The sequence below is a fragment of the Sycon ciliatum genome, chromosome 13 (assembly GCF_964019385.1).
Source record: "Sycon ciliatum chromosome 13, ocSycCili1.1, whole genome shotgun sequence".
Taxonomy (NCBI): Eukaryota; Metazoa; Porifera; class Calcarea; order Leucosolenida; family Sycettidae; genus Sycon; species Sycon ciliatum.
This window is the reverse complement of record NC_088655.1, coordinates 9,520,985-9,541,764: the sequence shown is the minus strand read 5'-3', so window position 1 is coordinate 9,541,764 and position 20,780 is coordinate 9,520,985. Positions and strand designations below refer to the sequence as shown.

Sequence of the window (20,780 nt, the reverse complement as noted above, 5' to 3'; positions counted from 1 at the left end):
CACAACAACAAGAACATGTACGATAATCTCCAACCGGCGCAGTCCGCGCGCGGTCCGCACCAACGTGCCAAAAGGGGCACACACGTGCCAAAAGGGCAGGGACAACATTTTTGTAATAGCATCAAGCGTCTGAGTGCACACGCCTCGTCGCTCACACAAAAATCACAGACAAGCATGTGCATATGGATGTTGCATGGTCGCGGTCACGTACACCGGTACCAACCCGTATACACTAAAATACAGCCTCTAACAAACGGGAGGAATATCTGGGTGTCACAAACAAAAAAATTCTTTTCTCATGCTCACAACTTTGTAACCAATGGCAATGTCAGATATTATCATGTACCAACGGCAACAGTGCAAACACGAACTATGAAACTGAAGAAAAATGAGCCAGGAACGCCTTTCGACAAAATTGGTCCACTGCAGGTACTTGCTAACTATCAGTAACTGGTAGTTATTTGGCAGTTAACACAATACCGTGTTTTCTCTAATAAAAGCCCATATCTCCAATAATAGCCCAGTCTCCAATAATGACCCGGGGTGAGGGTGGTTTGAAATAATAAGAGTACAGTCTCTAATAGACCGGTCACAATTGGAGTATGCAACAAGTATATATTGACTGCATATACAACAGCAGTACAACATGCCAAGAACATTATTTGTAAGGAGGTTTTCGGTCTACTGCTTCCTTCCTGGCGCCAATGCTATTGTGAAACATCTGTTTTGACAATATTCCTGAGTTTAGGGTTGAAAAATCAGTCTTGATATGGTCAGTTTATGCCTGTATAGACTGGAGTTGGCTTGATAGTTGACAATTGAAAAAATAAGAGCCCAGTCTCCAATAATAGCCCAGTCTCTAATAGTAGCGCGGATAAGGCTGTCAATGAAAAAATAAGAACCCCGGGCTCTTATTAGAGAAAATACGGTACTTTTATACTCGGATGTTGAGCCATAAATAATGTAGAAGAGAAAAGGACATATGGATACGAGTTAAGAGTAACTCTCGATCACTGTAACATGATACTGTTGTCCCTGCCCTTTTTGGCACGTGTGTGCCCCTTTTGGCACGTGCAGGTTGCGCATGCGTGCATGCTTATCGTGCGCATCCTGATTGTTTTGTGTGCCTTCTTCCTGAGACTCTCCTTGGAGTAAGACGAAAATAATCTGTCCTCTGAGTGTGGCGTGCGTGTGAAGTAGAAGAGAGTAGTCGGAAGGGCTATCGTGCGAGGGAACAAAACCCCCCGACGACAATTGGCGCCCAGCTAGTGGCATCGTTTCCCACGACCCTGAGATCGTTTTCGTTTTCGCCGTGGCTTCAAATCTTGTCTTCTCCACGCGTCCTCGCCATGGCTCCGCTTTGCTCCATCTGCTCAACCCTGTCCTCGGAGCTCCTACTCAGGTGAGCATGCTTTGTCTGCCCTGCGTAATGTTTGGTACCTTGTACGTAGTTCTCCTGGTACTAGTCTTCGATTTGGGATTTTCAAAATAATTGTTTCGCTTCGTGGCATTGAAGTCCCGGGTTGTTCTCTTGTGTACGAGTACCTCGTTCGAGCCTCGCTCCTGTTAGTACATGATTGTGGCCCACGTTGTGTGTGCGGTGTTTTGAACCAGTGTACATTGTCGCCCTCCGGCCTCTGGCTGTTCGAGTGGTCGTGTGCACTGTGTTTCACACCTTCTGACTTGAAAGTTTGTTGTCCGTGCTGTCGTGCATGCTCATCGTGTTGCTTGGTACGTCATCATGGTAGTCAGCATGGGTAGCTTTGCTCGTGTTTGGTTACTCGCCCTGTGTTGTGCACTGGTGCACGTCGTTTCGGTGTCGTCGGACTGCTCCGATCCTGTGTCGTCCGATTTGTTTCAGTTTGGTAGATGTCCCCATCGATTTACTCGATGTGGTGGCACTCCGTCGTTTCCAGTTTCAAGTACAAGTGCTTTCTTTTTCGTTTTACTAGTATTCATGTTTTGTGTCGAGCGTTTTAGTGCTCCGCCTGGTTGTCCCGCTCATGTGGAATGGCTGACGCCCAGTGGTGTAACATGCTTCTGAGATTCTCGTTGACGGTCCGGGTGGCAATATTTCTGTGAGTGTGTTGTTTGGTATTTGTGTTTTGGCACGTGGGTCTCTTCATTTCACCTAGGGGGCGTCCGATCATGGTGAGCCACGGTCTGCCTGGTGGGCTGGTGGGATCCAGCGCTTATTTGTATCGGTTAGCCTTGCGGGTGTTCGGTTTCCGTGTTTTGCTGGCTGGCCTTTGTGCGTCCCAGTAGGGTTCAGGACGGTGTTTTTTTTGTGTTTTTTTTGTGTTTCGTGAGCGGTTGTGTTTCACGCGTGATATTCAGGTTCAATCCCTGTGGGTTTTTTCAGGTTAGAGACCTGTGGTTTTTTCAGGTTAGAGGCCTGTGGTTATTCAGGGTAGCGCCCTGTGGTTTTTCTATGTTAATTTTTGTTTGCGTATTGGTGACCGATTTGTTTGTGTGCTATCTGGTGTCCTCATGGATAGACTGCCCCTGTATCCGTAGGCGTGTTCAACGTTGCTGTTCTGCCATTCCTTCTTGTGGTTTTTCTTGTCTGAATTTTGGCTCCTAGTATTGCTGAGATGTTTGCGTCAGTCCTTGTTTCTTTCTTTCTGTGTGTGTATCTGTGAGTTTTCGTAGCCCCATCGGCTGCGTGATGGTTTTCCGGACAACTCCTGGGCTGTCAGATGACTGGTCACCCGGTTCAGCTGCCGCGGTCTTCGCCGTACCGTCGGTTTGCCTTGGCTTCGCACCAGGGCGAGGTGGTTGTTTTCCGGGGGCCCACGCCTGAAAACTGCTCAGTCGGTAGAGCATGAGACTCTTAATCTCAGGGTCGTGGGTTCGAGCCCCACGTTGGGCGCCAATTGTCGTCGGGGGGTTTTAATCCCTCGCACGATAGCCCTTCCGACTACTCTCTTCTACTTCACACGCACGCCACACTCAGAGGACAGATTATTTTCGTCTTACTCCAAGGAGAGTCTCAGGAAGAAGGCACACAAAACAATCAGGATGCGCACGATAAGCATGCACGCATGCGCAACCTGCACGTGCCAAAAGGGGCACACACGTGCCAAAAAGGGCAGGGACAACAATACTATATACAGTCAGAAAGTGCAATAACTAGGCACAAAACTGACAGAGTACTGAAACATTCGACGTCCTGACACCTAGCTTCAACACATCTCCGTAGCGCTAACCGACAACCTTCCAACTTGGAAGGTTCAAGGTTATGGAAAGACCAAAGAGGGGAAGGCAAGCGCAACGAAAACGAGCAAAAGCTACAGTCCCAACGGAACAAAGAATGTCGATTGCCTTCCCCTCTTTGGTCTTTCCATAACCTTGAACCTTCCAAGTTGGAAGGTTGTCGGTTAGGGCTACGGAGATGTGTTGAAGCTAGGTGTCAGGACGTCGAATGTTTTAGTACTCTGTCAGTTTTGTGCCTAGTTATTGCACTTTCTGACTGTATATAGTATCATGTTACAGTGATGGAGAGTTACTCTTAACTCGTATCCATATGTCCTTTTCTCTTCTATTTTTATACTCGTAATCAATAACTTACAGCCTTGTAACTGTCGGTGGAATTGTTGGGATGACTTTTAACTGCATAAGTCTCAGCTTTCTGCAAACAAACCGGGAAGGAGAAAAAGACAAGACTGTTTAGATCACTTACCAGTACAGGTGGAATCCTGATAATTCGAACCTCAATATGCCAGGAAAACACTTCTAATTATCCGGACATTCTAATTATCCAAACATGAACCGACAACACAATAATTATGTAGGTCAAAATGCTTTCATGGTCACGCAGAGTTGCACTATGGACCTTAGGCACATATTTCACGGAAACTGAACTGACCGGCGCAGCCTGCTCATGCAAACTGAACTGACCAGAACAATGTACAGTGAACTTCGAATTACACTTTGCTAACTTCGAATTATCAGCACAAATCCCACACATTTTCTATGTAAGTGGAATCTGTGGGATTTCTAATTAACCAGACATACCTGTCACGTCCTGGACGCGACGCTCGCGGTTTGACAGGTCCTGTGGCAGCAGGATCTATGCAGTGCGCAGCTCTGTGTTTGAGCTGTCACGATCTATACTATCACGTGGTTTGGCCAGTGTCTTGTCCCACGTGTCGAGCATGTAGGTTGAGCGGCACGCGCTGTTCCACGTAGGTGTCATGCTTCTTAGGCGTGATATCCCATGTCGGTGTCATGTCTCTTGGGCATGACACACGATGATTCATCACCGGAACCTGGTCAGGTAGGTTCTCGCGTGGAATGTTCCCGGAAGCCTGGAAATGTACCTCAAGGCTTCATGCAAAATCATGTGACTGAGAAGTTCTATTGATTTCCATGATCCCTTTCGCGCTTCGTGCAAGATACGAAGCAAAAGAACGATGTCTTCCCAATAATTCACATAACTCTCTCCCGGACTTGATTGGTTAACTGAGTTTCTCAGACTCCCTACCTGTCTTCGTTGTCAAGTGTGAATCAAGGTGAGCTGAACACAAAGTTGGGTCGTCGACTATATTGGTCGACCACCTGGCGGTTGGATTTGGTGGGGTTGTGAGCGATCATGACGGGCAACGAACCTCGCAGGGTTGCGACATTTGGTGCTGTGACCAGGATCCCAACTTCTGTGTTCTCTGCTTCACCTGGTTGTTACAGATGCCACCCAAACGCAACAACCCACCAGCTGATAATCTGCGCGAGCTGCACGAAGCTCTGGGACAATCGGCTGCAGCCCTGGAGGCCATGCGACAATTTAATTCCGCACGAGTGATACGTCAGGCGAAATAGCACGTCATAGTACATTTGAGATCAGCGGGAAGAAGATGACGACGTCCACTAATTTAGTATCTGTGCACACGAATCTGCTGTGTGTGTGACTCTGTGTGTCAGCTATGATATCATCTTCTGTGGTTCCATGCCTAGCAGGTACGTCTGAACCATCCTGCAAAGTTTGAATGACGTAGGTTGAGCGATCGCTCCGCGAAACATACTTTATGAAATTCTCTTCATAGTATATCTTCCGAAGTAGTGGTTGCGACTTCGGCAATGATTTGTAAGAAAGGGTTTGCTCCCCACACTGGAGCTCGCGCTATTCCGCCGACTTTACTTGACACTTTGACTGACTCACGACTGCCATCCAGAGCACACGAGAAGTCCATCGAACCTTCGACTCGGCAAACCTGCAAGAAAGCACCACTCCCTGCTCAATACACAGTGTTTCGGGGAATTCACCCCTCATCAGTTGAGCTTGAGTAGTCGCAACCACTACTTCGTACTGTTGTGCCCAGCGCGGGCTTGCGACTAGTTGGTTTGGAGGTGACAGCGTTGCGAATGACCGAGGGTCCTCAGCGTCTGGTCTCACCGTCCAGGAGCGACACTGACTCCCGCTGCTATCTGGTGTTCACGAGGTGTTTGTCGCGCTGGAAATGGAGCGTCTCTGTAAGTTTGTATCCCTGGTGATGTTTGTGCCTGGAGAGCACTATATAAGTGGTGCTCTTCAGGCACAATCTTCCTCAGCCTACTCAAGCTCAACTGATATGGGGTGAATTCCCCGAAACACTGTGTATTGAGCAGGGAGTGGTGCTTTCTTGCAGGTTTGCCGAGTCGAAGGTTCAATGGACTTCTCGTGTGCTCTGGATGGCAGTCGTGAGTCAGTCAAGTGTCAAGTAAAGTCGGCGGAATAGCGCGAGCTCCAGTGTGGGGAGCAAACCCTTTCTTAGTATATCTTACACCATTGAAATTTCGAATTTCTTCAAAAAAAGTGCTGAGAGGGGTGGCTTGCAACCTCGATATGGCTTGTTCCAGGCATGCTTTGGAGCCATCTTCTGTTGAAGTAGTGGCGGGGATCTGCCCTGCAACTGCTACAACAAAAAATGATTCGATCTGAGAAAGGGTGAGACCGCGAATCTCGGTTGAATATTGAGTATTTCAAGCCTTTTCACGACGAAGATGGAGTTCTTTTTGGAGATGGACGTTGCGGCAAAGCACATGGTGTCCGACTTCTGGCGTCTGGTGAAGCCAGGGATCATTTGTCCAGTCAGGTCGGCAGCCTAACCGTCGGTAAGCTTGTGTTTGGATCCCATTCTGCTCGATGTGGTAGATCACAAACAATTTGATATCGCACAAATTGATCTCAGCATCGTGCGTACGGTATGTATATTCAGAAAATCCCAAAGTGTCTCTGTGTGGCCGTCCTATGCCACGAGAAACTCCAATCAGGCTCCTATGTCCTCTGCCTTCATGATTGGATGTCCACTTCGTTTGAACAACGAACACAACAATCGAGGACGGCTTTGCAATGAAAAATATAGCTATACTGGAGCTGAAAAAAGAAAGAAAAAAACGTGCTCAGGATGAGACTCGAGTACACGTATACTCTCCCAGCAGGTGAAACGCAATTTTTTGTGAAAAATGCGTGTCGCCGACTGACCAGTAATTTCGCCTGACGCTGTAGGAGAACGGCGCGCACTGCCACACTGCGCACAAACTGAAAACCCTGAACACACGCCCAACCACGGCCTGTACCAGTCACAACGCAACACTTCCGTTCTTCTGCTAGAATGCAACTGTTTAGTTAGTACAATGTAGGTAGGTTATAAAGGTACTACATACATAGCCACGTACAGATCTACTGAGAGCGCGAGCAGCGAGCCAAGCTCGGAGGCTTGGGCACGGCATAGTTCATAGTTCATAGTTCATAGTTCATAGTTCATAGTTCATAGTTCATAGTTCATAGTTCATAGTTCATAGTTCATAGTTCATGCAAGAGCATAGTTCATTATTCATAGTTCATTATCATGCAAGAGCATAGTTCATGATTGGTTCTAAAACAGACAGCAAGCATATAATGAATCTGCGTGCCAAGACAAACATGCGAGACTTGCACGTTCCGGAGCCAATCATATGTAGAGAGTGCCAGCCGCAAAGCTATAACATCAGCATGCTGACCAACCAGGACTTGTCACCACAAGTCGTACTACTACTAGTAATGCACAACACAATCATAGGGAGCACGTCCAGCCCGGCCCAGTGTTCATAATAATATAGTCATCTCTAACCGACTACAGATTACGTGCAGCACAGTCATGTATATGCCAATCTATCGTCCGAGGCTGACTGATGACACCTACTGCTAGCACACATGCACAAGTCAACACTGATACTACTACACCTCTCCCCTAAGTGTCATCTAGCGGTACCTGGCAGGTCGAACAATAGAGGCACGGTCACGGAGCCCTGACATGGCTGGTGGACTCACTGCAGGCCCTCTGTCGGCCACTGGCTGCTCATCACCGTTGCTGTAGAGAACACTGATGTAATCATCTTCGTCGTCGTCTGCGTGAATGGTGTTCTGTGGCTGTGCTGTCTGCCCATTACTGGCTTCAGCCGGTACCGGTGTGGGGTCACGCTTCAGTAGGTTGATGTTCACCACCTTCGTACCACCACTCTTGCCGACAATGATCACCGTCGATGGGGACACTATGCGCAGGACACGCCACCCAGGCTCAAACTGTGACAGCCGCTTCTGGTGTCGACCCGGACGACGCAAGAGCACTACGTCACCCTCCACATATGGACATTCAGCGTCACCATCAACAAAGTCGAGTGCCGAGAGTTCTTCCTCCAGGCAGTCTCGAGTGATAGCAGCTTGTCTTTTCTGTCGGTCCACCCACTCACTCTCAGACAGCGGAGTCTCGTTGCTACTCTCCACCAGTAGGTTCCTTGGCTCCCAGCCAGTCATTGCAGCCATCGGCGAAATCTTGGTCACGGAGTGTGGACGGATGCGGTAGTGGAACAGTAGGTAATCTAGCGCTGACTCCCAATCATCTGTCTCCCCCAGGGTCTTCCGGATGACACTGAGGAGAGTGCGGTTTACTCTCTCGACCGCTCCCTGAGACTGCGGATGCCTCACTGCACCATGCTTAACGGACACGCCAAATGCTTCCAACAGCGCTGTGATGATGGCGTTGAAGAATTCCGACCCGTTATCACAGCGAATGACTTCTGGTGGGCCCACCGGGTGCACACAGACACAAGTGCCCGTGCTACACTGGCCGCATCGTGACGTCATAGCGGCACCACCTCCACCCACTTGGTTAGCACATCTACAATCACCAGCACACAATGGTAGCGACTACTTTGTGCTGGCCCGAGCTCAAGCGTGTCAATCTGTACTGTGTTCCACGGACCAGACGGCACTCCTGGTCGTGTCGGGGGAACGCGCTCGCCACGTCTTGGATTGGCCGCCGCACAGGAAGAACATTTAAGGACAAACTCCTGACACTTTGCCGCCATGCCGGGGATATAAACTCTGGCTCGCAGAAATCTCCACGTTCCCTCCCAGCCTGAGTGACCCGTCTGCCGATGAGCCATCTTGATGCTGGCAATTTCCAGAACAGGAGGGATCACTGGTACATTAGATACCTGACCCATCGGTAGCTTCACACTGCACATCAACACGCCGTCGACCACAGCTAGCTGGTCCTTGACCTTCACATACTCTGGTGCATCAACTCTCTCACCTGCGACTTGCTGCTTGATCATTGTGCTAATGATGCTGTCCCGTTGCTGAGCAGCAGCGATGTCGTCCATCTTCAGAATGGGATCTGAGGATGCGACCGCCGTCACATCTGGCTGCGTACTAGCTGCTGTCTTTCTCCAGTAGCGCTCCAACTTGGCCGGGACACGTGTCAACTTGTCGGCGAGGTTCTCAGACGATGGCACCCATTGGACTTCCACGGACAGCTCGGTTGTCTTGACTAGGTCGTCGATGATGTCGAGGCGACGAAGTACCAGAACTTCATACAGCCCACCGACCTTCACTCGTCGGATGTTGCCCAGCAGCGCTGTTAACCATCCCACTACGGTCTTGGAGTCGGTGATCAGCGTCACTTTCTTCGCTCTCCACTGAACTGCTAGAGAGAGCGCCTTGATAGCAGCATCGAGCTCTGCAACGTTGATGTGCCGCTTGTCGTTCTTGGCCCGCAGCCAGCTCTTGTCCTCCACAACGGCGCCCTCAACTTCCAGGACAGCACCGTATGCGATGTCCGATGCATCGCACCACACCCGCCACTGACCCTCCCGACCGACGTCCCAAATGCCACGCACAGGGTCCTCACGTTGCACACGGACAGACACGTCGTCGCATAGCGCTTGAAGTTCGGCTGGTATGCAGTCATCCCAGCCGGCGGTCTCACATGCCAGACGTTTCAGCCAGCTGGCTACCGGTCGTAGCCACGAACACACCGGATAGTGGCTCGTTAACCTGCCGCACCACTGAAACACGTGTCGACGCGTAGCGTTGGCGGTCAGAGACAAGTCCACACCCTCCCGACGACGCCAGTCAAACCTGCCATCGGGCCGAGGCTCCAGCTTGAGCCCCAGGAGGCTCGCATCCTTGAACTGGACGACTGGCTTTGTTGGCAAGCCGTACTCTGCCAGGCGACTGACGACTGCTGGCGACTGGTCTCGTGGGGTGACAATGTCGTCGATGTAATTGTCAACATCGGCAAACTTCCCAAGTACCCACTTGATGATGAGGTCCATCATCTTCGGCGCAATGGAGAGGCCGAACCCCATGCGCTCCATGACGAACCGATTTCCTTTCAACACTACGGTCTGAAAGCGCTGCAGACTTGGGTGAATCTTCACATTGAGGTAGGCCTTGCGCACATCTACTACGTCGCTATCGGTGCTCCGGCGACGCCACTCACAGATCTTCTCCTCACATGCCGGAGAGTCGGTGCCGGGATGGGATACCAGGTGGCTGTTCAGCTGCCGATAGTCCAAGCAGGGCCTAACTGGTGTCGACGCTTTGTGTTCCTGGACCTGAGCCAGGAGCGACAGGACACACGCGGGCTCACCGTGCTTCGCAGTATCATGCGGCACAAGCCAGCCTTCTCGTATCCACAGGTCCACCTCCTCGCAGAACTTCGCTTCTTGTTCAGTCGTTAGGCGACGTCTGGAATACTCTCCCAGGCCGGGTCCGATGGAAGATGCTGGGGGCACTCCTTCGAGCCACTTCCATGACACGACCCAACACCCTTGACCTGGGTCGAAGTGTGCCTCACCATCATCGGCTTTCAGCCACACTTCCCGGCCATTCTCGACGACAGTAACATGCATGAGCAGCTTACTGCTATTCTCCTCACCCACTGCACCCACTACATCGCTTGGCACATCGGAACACTGGGGACCAAACTTGGCACTTGACAGGCTACGATCTTCGCTGTCGTATGTTAACGTGACGCCGCCCAGGCTAGATATCACATCCAGGCCAATCAGCAGATCTGAGCTGACCACCGCAAGGTCATCAATGACCAGAACTCGGCTTCGGTCTCTGGCAGCTGGACATGGGCGTCTTGGCGAGAAATCGTAATCACCACAGATCCTACCACTGGCAAGGCCTCTCCATCGATGGCAGTAATGGGTTCTTCATGCGGCTCCACTGCCAGTCCTTTGCTGGCCACAACACTGCTGCTTACAAGTGACCTGGTGGAGCAGGAGTCAATGGCAGCAGAGTGCCTGCTAACAGTGTTGGTTGCCACTGCTGACACATTCACGTAGATACGGGGCAGGTTCACTGGAGATGTTGTTGCCACAGCACCCAGGCACTTATGACTGTGACTGGACTCAGACTGGGGTGCCACAGCCGCACTGGCACTTGCCCCTACACCTTGGCCCTGCTGCAGCTTGGGGCAGTTGCGTTTGAAGTGGCCCACTTCCTGGCAGTGGAAGCACTTCACTCCAGCTCCACTCCGTGACCTGCGCTGCGGGCAGTCGCGCCGCATATGCCCTATCTGCTGGCACTCAAAGCAGTGTACGGAGTGACTGTGACGGCGCGAAGTACTGCCAGTTGACACCGCCGCCGCAGTTGCGCCCGCAGGCTTGTCACTCCCGCTGCCCGACCTCATCGGCTGTAATGACTGCTGCGACAAGCACAACGCCCGCGCTTGACGAGCAACCGCGTCGATGGCCAGCCCGTCCGCGTTCGTGGACAAGCTGATTCGGAGCTGGGACGCGAGGTGGCCAGGCATTCCGGTCAGGAACTGCTCCAACAGCATCGGGTCCTTGCCGCCTTTCTTTTCCTTGTGCCCGCTCAGGCGAAGCAATCGCCGCAAGTCCGCGAGGTAGGCATCCACAGTCTCGTCTTCTCGTTTCGCTCGACGGACAAACTGGCCATACGCCTCCCCAGGCAGAACTGAGAACGACTCCGTCAGCCGCTTTAGAACTTTCTCTTCGTCCTTCTGGTCGGCTGAGCTCATCTCTTGCCAGACTGTGAACGCATCGCACGACAGATACAGCGGTAAATGAGCCATACGTTCAGCTTCATCGTCTAACTTTCGAATCTTTGCCACTACCTGGAACTTGCTCCAAAATTCGGTCAAGTTGTCCTCTCGGCCACGAAAAGGACGCAACATCAGGCTGTCTACCTTCGCCATTCTACTTCTAGACTAGTACTGGTACTACCCTGATTCCTGTGCGTCCCGGGTTTCGGCACCAGCTGTGGGAGAACGGCGCGCACTGCCACACTGCGCACAAACTGAAAACCCTGAACACACGCCCAACCATGGCCTGTACCAGTCACAACGCAACACTTCCGTTCTTCTGCTAGAATGCAACTGTTTAGTTAGTACAATGTAGGTAGGTTATAAAGGTGCTACATACATAGCCACGTACAGATCTACTGAGAGCGCGAGCAGCGAGCCAAGCTCGGAGGCTTGGGCACGGCATAGTTCATAGTTCATAGTTCATAGTTCATAGTTCATAGTTCATAGTTCATAGTTCATAGTTCATAGTTCATAGTTCATAGTTCATGCAAGAGCATAGTTCATTATTCATAGTTCATTATCATGCAAGAGCATAGTTCATGATTGGTTCTAAAACAGACAGCAAGCATATAATGAATCTGCGTGCCAAGACAAACATGCGAGACTTGCACGTTCCGGAGCCAATCATATGTAGAGAGTGCCAGCCGCAAAGCTATAACATCAGCATGCTGACCAACCAGGACTTGTCACCACAAGTCGTACTACTACTAGTAATGCACAACACAATCATAGGGAGCACGTCCAGCCCGGCCCAGTGTTCATAATAATATAGTCATCTCTAACCGACTACAGATTACGTGCAGCACAGTCATGTATATGCCAATCTATCGTCCGAGGCTGACTGATGACACCTACTGCTAGCACACATGCACAAGTCAACACTGATACTACTACAACGCGCCGTCTGCAGCAAGGTTTGACGCAGATGCATTCGGCCATACGGTCCCTAAATGCAGCGGTGGAGCCGACGCGCAGCAATATGTCGCCAGGGCCTCACCGGCAACGTGATGATGAACGGTCCCCGGGGCCCTCTCCCAAACGGCCATGCCGTGAGGAAGAGGGGGTCCCCAGGACCGGTCGGACGGCCAGCGTAGAGCGTCCGCACTCGGTGCTGACGGCAACGACGTCGGGGCGGCCGCAGGCCAAACCGGCCCATCATCCAACGAAGACAGGTCTGCCAACAAAGGACCGGCCGGTGAAGGCCACCGTGGCCGCAGCGGGAGAGGCGGCCCCAAAGCCGCCTCCTCCTGCTGTCGCGTCAGGTCGGTAACAACATACCGTATGTTGTCAGTTTGTAGTGTTGAAAGCTTTGAGAAAGTAACCAAGTTAATTTGTCATCCAACTTCTTTAATCAAGCAGAATGGAGGGTCTCAAGGACGCAGTTGGATCAAAACAGGAGTCCTGTAGGAGCTCGATGACAAACCTGGAAACATTTCTCCAGAATCAAGGTGAGCTGAACACAAAGTTGGGTCGTCGACTATATTGGTCGACCGCCTGGCGGTTGGATTTGGTTGGGTTGTGAGCGATCATGACGGGCAACGAACCTCGCAGGGATGTGACATACCTAGTTCAAGGTTCGAATTATCAGAAATGTTTATGTGGGAATCGTATTGATAGAAATAGATACTGGAAAAACTTCTAATTAAGCGGTATGGTCGAATTAAAGGGGAAGTTAAGCCTAAAATCAAATTTCACCAGTTGTAGTCTTCAGGGTGCTGAGTCGAATAGTCTTGGTCCGAGGAAGCTGAGATGCTCCGTTCCTCCTTTATTCCCAATCGAACTCGCGCACTTCCACCGAAACTGGGTAACTGTGCCCTACTAGATGGGGATTTGTACGAAAAATGTCACTAAAAGCGCCATTTCGCTCTTATAAAAGCACGGATGACCGCGATTGGCCCATATGTTGTAGTCTTTTGGATGCTGAGTCGACTGGTTTTGGTCCGAAAAGACTGCAATGCAGCATTCGGGCCTTATTCCCAATCAAACATGGTTGAACAAACGGTCACGTGTTCCTGCGTACACCAGTCACCTGGTCACCGCACATACAGGCGACAATTTTCACACCAAGGTTCAACTCGAGCTCAACTCGAGTGACGGAATGCACCCAAACAGGCTGTTAGTTGTACCCTGCGGGCACAATGACCAGGTGACTGGTGTATGATGAGCGTATGCATGCTAACGCGAGTTAGCAGCCAGCCCAGCGAGCTGGCCCAACCTGCACGCATGCGCGAGTCACGTGGGCACGCGCCCTTCAAAATCCTGTACAATGTCTCTTTCATGTCATTGCTGTTTGGACTTTCGAGCGTGCAACTTGCGGAACAGGTGTTCTCAAAACAATTTCCTTTCGTTAGACTTTCAAGCTTGCATCCTCGTATCTCTACGTTTCAAATTCAGACTTCAATGACGCCTGTTGGTGCCTGAAACAATGTCGTTGTCTACAGTGGAACGTCGACTGTGGACTTTTAGCTTGCGCCATCATCAGGTCTCCTGAAATGAAGTACCTCCACGCGATCTCAGCGACCCTTGTTTGCCGGTGCCTTGAAACAATGTCGTCGTCACCAACCGGCGTCCAGCCTCTCCGGATCGCCTCGCTCTACCTGGCTCCGCCGCCCGCCTACTGCGAACGCAGCGACGGCCGCCACGCAGCACCACCACTGCAACAGCAGGCGCGAGCCTGAAGATCGTATTTCGTATCCAGAGAGGCGAGTTCGTGGACTTTGATTTTCTGTTGGAAGTAACAACGGTAGTTGTCCACTGCCGTCACCAACGCCACCCAGCTTCTCCTCGCTCTACTTGGATCCGTATCGCCACTCGCCGCCAGCAGGCCGGACCCTACTGGGAGCCCGGTGTTATAGATTGATCTATTATTAATATTAGTCGTACGATCTACGATCTACGTTCTGCTACGTGTGTCGTTCTACGTGTGTTCTACGTGTGTCGTTCTACACTCCTTTGATGCATGCATGACGAAGAGTGACAATGTCTTACCTCATTATGAATCAGTCTTCTTCTGCATTACGTCTGCATGGCTGACGTGTGTCTTACTTTGGTACGAGCTGACGAGGCCTATACTGTCGTGTCATAGCGCCATTAGTGCCACGACAGCACTTACGTGTCTCTGCTGCTTATCTCTCGATGATTGCCATTTTACATGTTCACTTCTAAATTATCCTAGAACAAACCAGATGGTGTTTCCTGCTGTGGTATACGCGAGTTGCATGGAATGAATCTTGCGTGCGTACGTTATAACAATTGGCGACGAAGATGAGCGTTTGTAGTAACCTGAGCACAGCCCACAAGCTTCCAGTTTTCGAATACCGGGGCACGCCAGCAGAAGTGTCCTCTCGCTGGAAGAAATGGCTACGAAGCTTTACGTACATGGCTGAAGGCCAAGGGATTACGGATCACAAACGGCTGAAAAATTTATTGCTGCATACTGCCGGAACACAGGTTCAGGACTTATTCGAAGACCTCGAAGATCCACAGGCGTCGGCTCTGCCTGCGGATGACAACGAGTACAAGGTTACGTTACGGAAACTGAACGAACATTTCAAGGCCGCGCCACATCCTGTATACGAGCGTCACGTGCTGCGCCAGATGACCTTTGCTAAGAATGAGTCGGTGAGTCAGTTTGTTGTAAGATTACGCGTCCAGGCCCGCTTGTGTGATTTTGGTACCGCTTGTGACGACATGATTCGAGACCATGTGGTGTCATGCATTGTGAATGTCGAGTTGAAAAAGAAGTTGTTATCAGATCCAAAACTAACTTTGGGTACGTGTCTAGAAATTGCAGCTTTGTTTGAGGCAACCCAGCAACAAGCTTCGTCTATGGGTTCCGCTGCTGCTATGAGTACGCCATCAGAAGTCCACGGTCTCTCTCGTAAGCACTCTGTGTCGCAGAAACAACAGAAACAACATTTCAAGTCGTCAGGTAAAACGGATCGTGCACGTAAACCTGAGAGAGTGTCTGTTTCTGCTTCTACTTCCTCTGAGCGTCTCTGTTTTAGGTGTGGCAAGGCTGGTCATTTCGGTCGGGATCCGAGTTGCCCGGCGCGTGGCAAAACCTGCAGCAAGTGTCAGCGTCGTGGGCATTTCGCTTCCTGCTGCAATTCGCAGTCGACGTCCCACATTTCGTCCGAGCCAGAGTCACTGTTCGACTCTTTCAGCATTGGGGCTCTCACCGACGATGTGTCACCTACAGATAAGTGTCAACCTAAGTCTAAGTCTCATCCTCCCATGATGATTGATGTATGCGTTAATGATGTAGTCTGTCCTATGGAAGTCGACACTGGTGCTGAAGTTTCAGTATTCCCTAGTTCTGTGTGGAAGGAGCAGTTTTCCAATGTGTGTCTGCATAAGTCTCGTGCATCACTGCATTCGTATGGTGGTAGTTCCCTTTCTGTATTGGGTGAATGCATTGTCGATGTCCGTTACGAGTCTCACCAGTTTCGAGACACCATCATTGTTGTAGAGGGTAGTGGTCAGCCCCTGTTTGGTCGGAACTGGATGTCCCACGTCATTATAGACTGGTCAAATTTTCGTAATGCACAGGTCAATGCATTGTCGCTAGATAGTCTATTGCGTCAGTTCCCTACCGTATTTCAAGAGGGTTTGGGTACCATTAAGGGTCAGTCTGCCAAGATCCAGCTTCAAGGGTCACCCACCCCCAAGAGTTGCCGTTCCCGTCCTGTCCCGTACGCCGTCCGCACTAAGGTTGAAGCTGAGTTGTTGCGTCTAGAGGGGGAGGGGATCATCAAGCCGGTCTCTAACGCTGATTGGGCATCCCCCGTGGTGGTTGTAAAAAAGAAAAACAACACCATCCGCTTATGTGCAGATTTTAAAGTGTCTATCAACAAGCACATTGAAGCTAACCAACATCCCATTCCCAACCCGAGTGATTTGTTATCGCAATTATCTGGTGGATCTGTATTTTCCAAATTAGATCTCAGCCAAGCTTATGCTCAGCTACCGCTCGACGACGACAGTAGGCGCTATTGTGTCATCGCTACGCACAAGGGTTTGTACGAATTCACGAGACTACCCTTCGGCGTCAGCTCAGCTCCGTCAATCTGGCAGAAGGCCATCGAGCAGGTGCTACAAGGTCTAGAAGGTGTCGTTGTCTATTTTGACGATATTCTCATTTGTGGTAACACCCAGCAACAACACGACGAGCGTCTACGAGCAGTCCTCCGTCGTTTCGCTGAGACAGGGCTGCGGTTGCGTCGTGAGAAATGTGAGATTGGTAAGCCACAAGTTAGTTACCTTGGGTTTACATTGTCGAAGGCTGGTCTACAGCCCAGTCGGGATAAGGTTTTGAGTATTCAGAATGCCCCGAGGCCCCATGATGTATCTACCTTGCGTTCGTTTCTGGGGCTCGTGAATTTCTTTGGGCGGTTTATCCCCAATTGCTCCTCGCTGTTACAACCCCTGAACGAGTTGTTAAAGAAGGATGTAGTCTTTAATTGGACGGATGCATGTCAGTCGGCGTTTGCCAAAGTTAAAGAGTTTCTCATCGCCGATCCTGTTATGGCCCATTATGATGTTACCTTACCACTGATCTTAGAGTGTGATGCATCCCCTGCTGGTATTGGTGCTGCTCTTCTACATGTCATGCCGGACCAGTCTGTTCGGCCAGTTGTATATGTGTCACGTGCTTTGTCCAAAGCAGAGAGTCATTACAGCCAGATTGAGCGAGAGGCGTTAGCTATCGTGTTTGCTGTTCGTCGTTTACACCAGTACATCTACGGTCGTAAGTTCATTCTGCGCACCGACCATAAGCCTCTAATCAAGATCTTCGGCGAGCACGAGTCGTTAAGTAAGACGTCTGCATCCCGTCTACAGCGCTGGGCCGTGATTCTCGCTGAGTACGACTACGTCATTGAGCATATTCCAGGTAAAGAAAATGTGCTAGCAGATTGTCTGTCTCGTCTGCCTTTACCATTGTCTGCTGCTGAAATGTCTGCAATTGTTAGTGCAGTCAGCAGTCATGCATTTGACCCCTGCGAGTTAATGCCTCTACAGAGTTCGGATGTTGCCAAGGCTAGCAAATACGATTCTGACATTTCGTTAGTAATGTCCTACACGCTGCATGGTTGGCCTGCTACAGTTCCCGACAGGTTAGTGCCGTATAGCCGCATCCGGAATGACCTAAGTATTGAGCATGGTTGTTTGCTGTGGGGTTCCCGCGTCATTATTCCAGTTCAGTTTAGACGCCACTTATTAGAGGAACTGCATTCTTCACATGCCGGTGTGTCTCGAATGAAGAGTGTGGCACGAAGCATTTTCTGGTGGCCAGGCTTAGATGCCGATATCGAACGATTAGCCGCCGATTGCAGTCTTTGTCAGGAGAGCTCTAATCTGCCCCGCAAGGACTCTGTCCACCATTGGGCATACCCCAATGCTGCTTTTGAGCGTGTGCATCTTGATTTTGCTGAGTTCGAGTCGCAACAGTTTCTGGTCATAGTTGATGCATTCTCTAAGTGGATTGATGTATACGAGCTTGGTTCCTCCGCTACGACTACTAAAACAGTGAACTGTTTGCTACGGTTCATCAGTACATTTGGTATTCCTAGAGTACTAGTATCTGATAACGGCCCACAATTTGCCTCTGGCGAGTTTGCTGCTTTCTGTGCTCAGAATGGTATTAAGCATCATCGTACACCGCCCTATCATCCCGCCAGCAACGGACAGTGTGAGCGGATGGTGCAAGAGCTGAAGAAGGCTTTGCGAGCAAGGCCTCACCATGTGTCTGTATGTGTGCAAGTGTCTCGCTTTCTTTTCGATTACAGAAACACGCCGCACAGCGCTACCAAGCAGAGTCCCGCGAGTATTCTATTGAAGAAAGCCCCGACCACGCGTTTGGCGCTGCTGCAACCCAGTTTCGCCACGGCTATGCAGCAGGCCCATGAACTCGATAATACTGCGTCTCGTGAGTTCACAGTGAATGCACCAGTGTGGGTGTACAATGCTCGTCCTGGCTCTAAGCCGAAGTGGCTAGAAGGTTTAATATGCAAACGACTCAGTACGATGACCTATTCTGTGATGGTAGGAGGAGTCGTCCGAAAAGTGCACATCGATCACTTGAAGTCCAGAACAGCTGAGTCGGCTAGTTTATCGGCCGAGTCCGACGCCATTCCGACAGTGTCTACGCCGAGTGTTACTCCGACAGTCGCTACAGCAACGCCGAGTCCCGAGTTACCAGCTTCACCGCCGGCTCAGTCGTCTCCTGTCATTGATACAGCAGCTACTACTATGCCTAGTACGCCTACTACTGCTACGTCTAGTACGCCTATTACTGCTACGCCTAGTATGTCTACTACTGCTGCTACTCCTGTTAGTATGCCTGATACAGTTCAAGTCGCTACTCCTGTTAGTATGCCTGATGTGTCAGTGCCTGTTTCGTCAACTCCAGTGTCACCGCGCTATCCGTCAAGAATGCGCCGTGCCCCTGATCGCTTAAATTTGTGAGTATTGAGTGACTATCTTAGCATTAGTCATGAGTGACTCGCCTAGCAATTCTGACATTGCCTTAGAGTGTCCTATTCCACTATTTGTCTGTAATAGCATAGTATTGTATCATAGTTAGTCGGATATAAGGATTTGCTCTTGTATATAGTTGTTTGGATGCATTTTGATTATATATGCATTATTGCTAGTCCCACTTCACTACTTCTTTAAGGAAGGAGGATTGTTATAGATTGATCTATTATTAATATTAGTCGTACGATCTACGATCTACGTTCTGCTACGTGTGTCGTTCTACGTGTGTTCTACGTGTGTCGTTCTACACTCCTTTGATGCATGCATGACGAAGAGTGACAATGTCTTACCTCATTATGAATCAGTCTTCTTCTGCATTACGTCTGCATGGCTGACGTGTGTCTTACTTTGGTACGAGCTGACGAGGCCTATACTGTCGTGTCATAGCGCCATTAGTGCCACGACAGCACTTACGTGTCTCTGCTGCTTATCTCTCGATGATTGCCATTTTACATGTTCACTTCTAAATTATCCTAGAACAAACCAGATGGTGTTTCCTGCTGTGGTATACGCGAGTTGCATGGAATGAATCTTGCGTGCGTACGTTATAACACCCGGTGCAGTGACGACCGCCATATGCGCATGCAGCACCAACAGCAGGTGAACCTAACTGTCCTATACGGGCCCTTCTCGATCGTGTCCAGAGAGGCGAGTTCGTGGACTTCGATTTCCTGCTGCCCGATACAGTTGCAGTCAGTCCAGCTCCGGCGACGTTCCAACTCCGTAGCCCCTCATATGTTGCTCTTCTGGCGCACTAGCATTTATTTGAATCCGAACCCAGAACTGCGCTTCGTAGGCTGCATGACGGTAGCACTTGAGCTGAGACCTGGACAGTGTTCATGAATGGTCTGTGTTCCACTGTTCCTCACCGCGTTTCACGAGTGCCTGTGGACGTATTTGGCCACGATCGTCGCGGCCAATCGCCAGTTCTTGCCACCTAGAAACTGGACGTTATCGACAACTGTTTCGTCCTTTGTGGACTCATCAGCGCAGCACAGAGGGAATCAAGCCGAACCTGATAGCAGTGGAAAATAAAAATAAAAAATCTCCAAAGCCAGGTTATCAATATCAACTTGTGGCAACTGCGCCTCACGGTGTACTGGAACAGCATGACCCGCCTGCCAGCAGTGCAGCTCAGTACCCGCCAGCATTTTCCGTGCGCACTTCGTCCTACTCACCAGTACAGATCCGCATCACGTACCGCAACCGTATGCCGCTACTACGAGTACGGCGCTTGCACGTGTCAGCTCAGGCAGTGCTGCCTCCAGTGCCGACAGGAGCACCCCAGGGCAAAGTGTAAGGCCTCATCAGTAACTGTGTAAGCACTCAGTTTCTCACTTCTCAAAATTACTGGACTCACATCCTGATCCTATGCTCCGGAGGTATGTTGCACATGGTCGTAATTGTGGGGTTGTGGTAGGTTTCATCGGCAACCACTCAACTAACTGGGATCCATTGAATTTAACACGGTCACATGCTAACCCTATATTTCTGCGCAACGATCCGTTTCTTGACTCGACTAACGTTTCTGTCTCCATGCATGCTCTGGACTTGTGTTAGCTCGCCAGCAACTCGCTACTCGGCGCCGTGCGTTTACATACCTCGGTGTTTCTCTGGCGTCAGCAAAAGTGCTTCCTCGATGTACATGATTGTATGCTCTGGACCTGTGTTAGCTCGCCAGCAACTCGCTACTCGGCGCCGTGCGTTTACATACCTCGGTGTTTCTCTGGCGTCAGCAAAAGTGGAGGGTCCAGCCCACGTCCTGACGTTTATCGGCGTCATCCTGGACACCCGCGCGCTCACATCAGTCTGCCGATGGACGAACTTGCCAAGCTTCACGACCTCCTACGTGCCACTCTCAACACAGCTTCAATTACCCAA

General features: G+C 50.5%; 2 protein-coding genes across 2 annotated transcripts in view; one reads left to right on the top strand and one right to left on the bottom strand.

Annotated features, from left to right (window-relative positions):
* The window catches only part of LOC135829699 (uncharacterized), a 163,336-nt gene that overhangs the window by 113,402 nt on the left and 29,154 nt on the right, over nt 1-20,780 (bottom strand). Inside the window, exon 7 of the mRNA XM_065342090.1 lies at nt 3,572-3,631. Within this exon, the coding sequence (XP_065198162.1) occupies nt 3,572-3,631 (60 nt within the window). The remainder of the gene's footprint in view (nt 1-3,571; nt 3,632-20,780) is intronic.
* LOC135830115 (uncharacterized protein K02A2.6-like) lies at nt 14,239-19,382 on the top strand. The gene is made up of 2 exons (XM_065342505.1): nt 14,239-14,981; nt 15,368-19,382. The coding sequence occupies exons 1-2, from the start codon at nt 14,974-14,976 to the stop codon at nt 18,825-18,827; spliced, it is 3,468 nt and encodes a 1,155-aa protein (XP_065198577.1). The 5' UTR covers nt 14,239-14,973; the 3' UTR covers nt 18,828-19,382.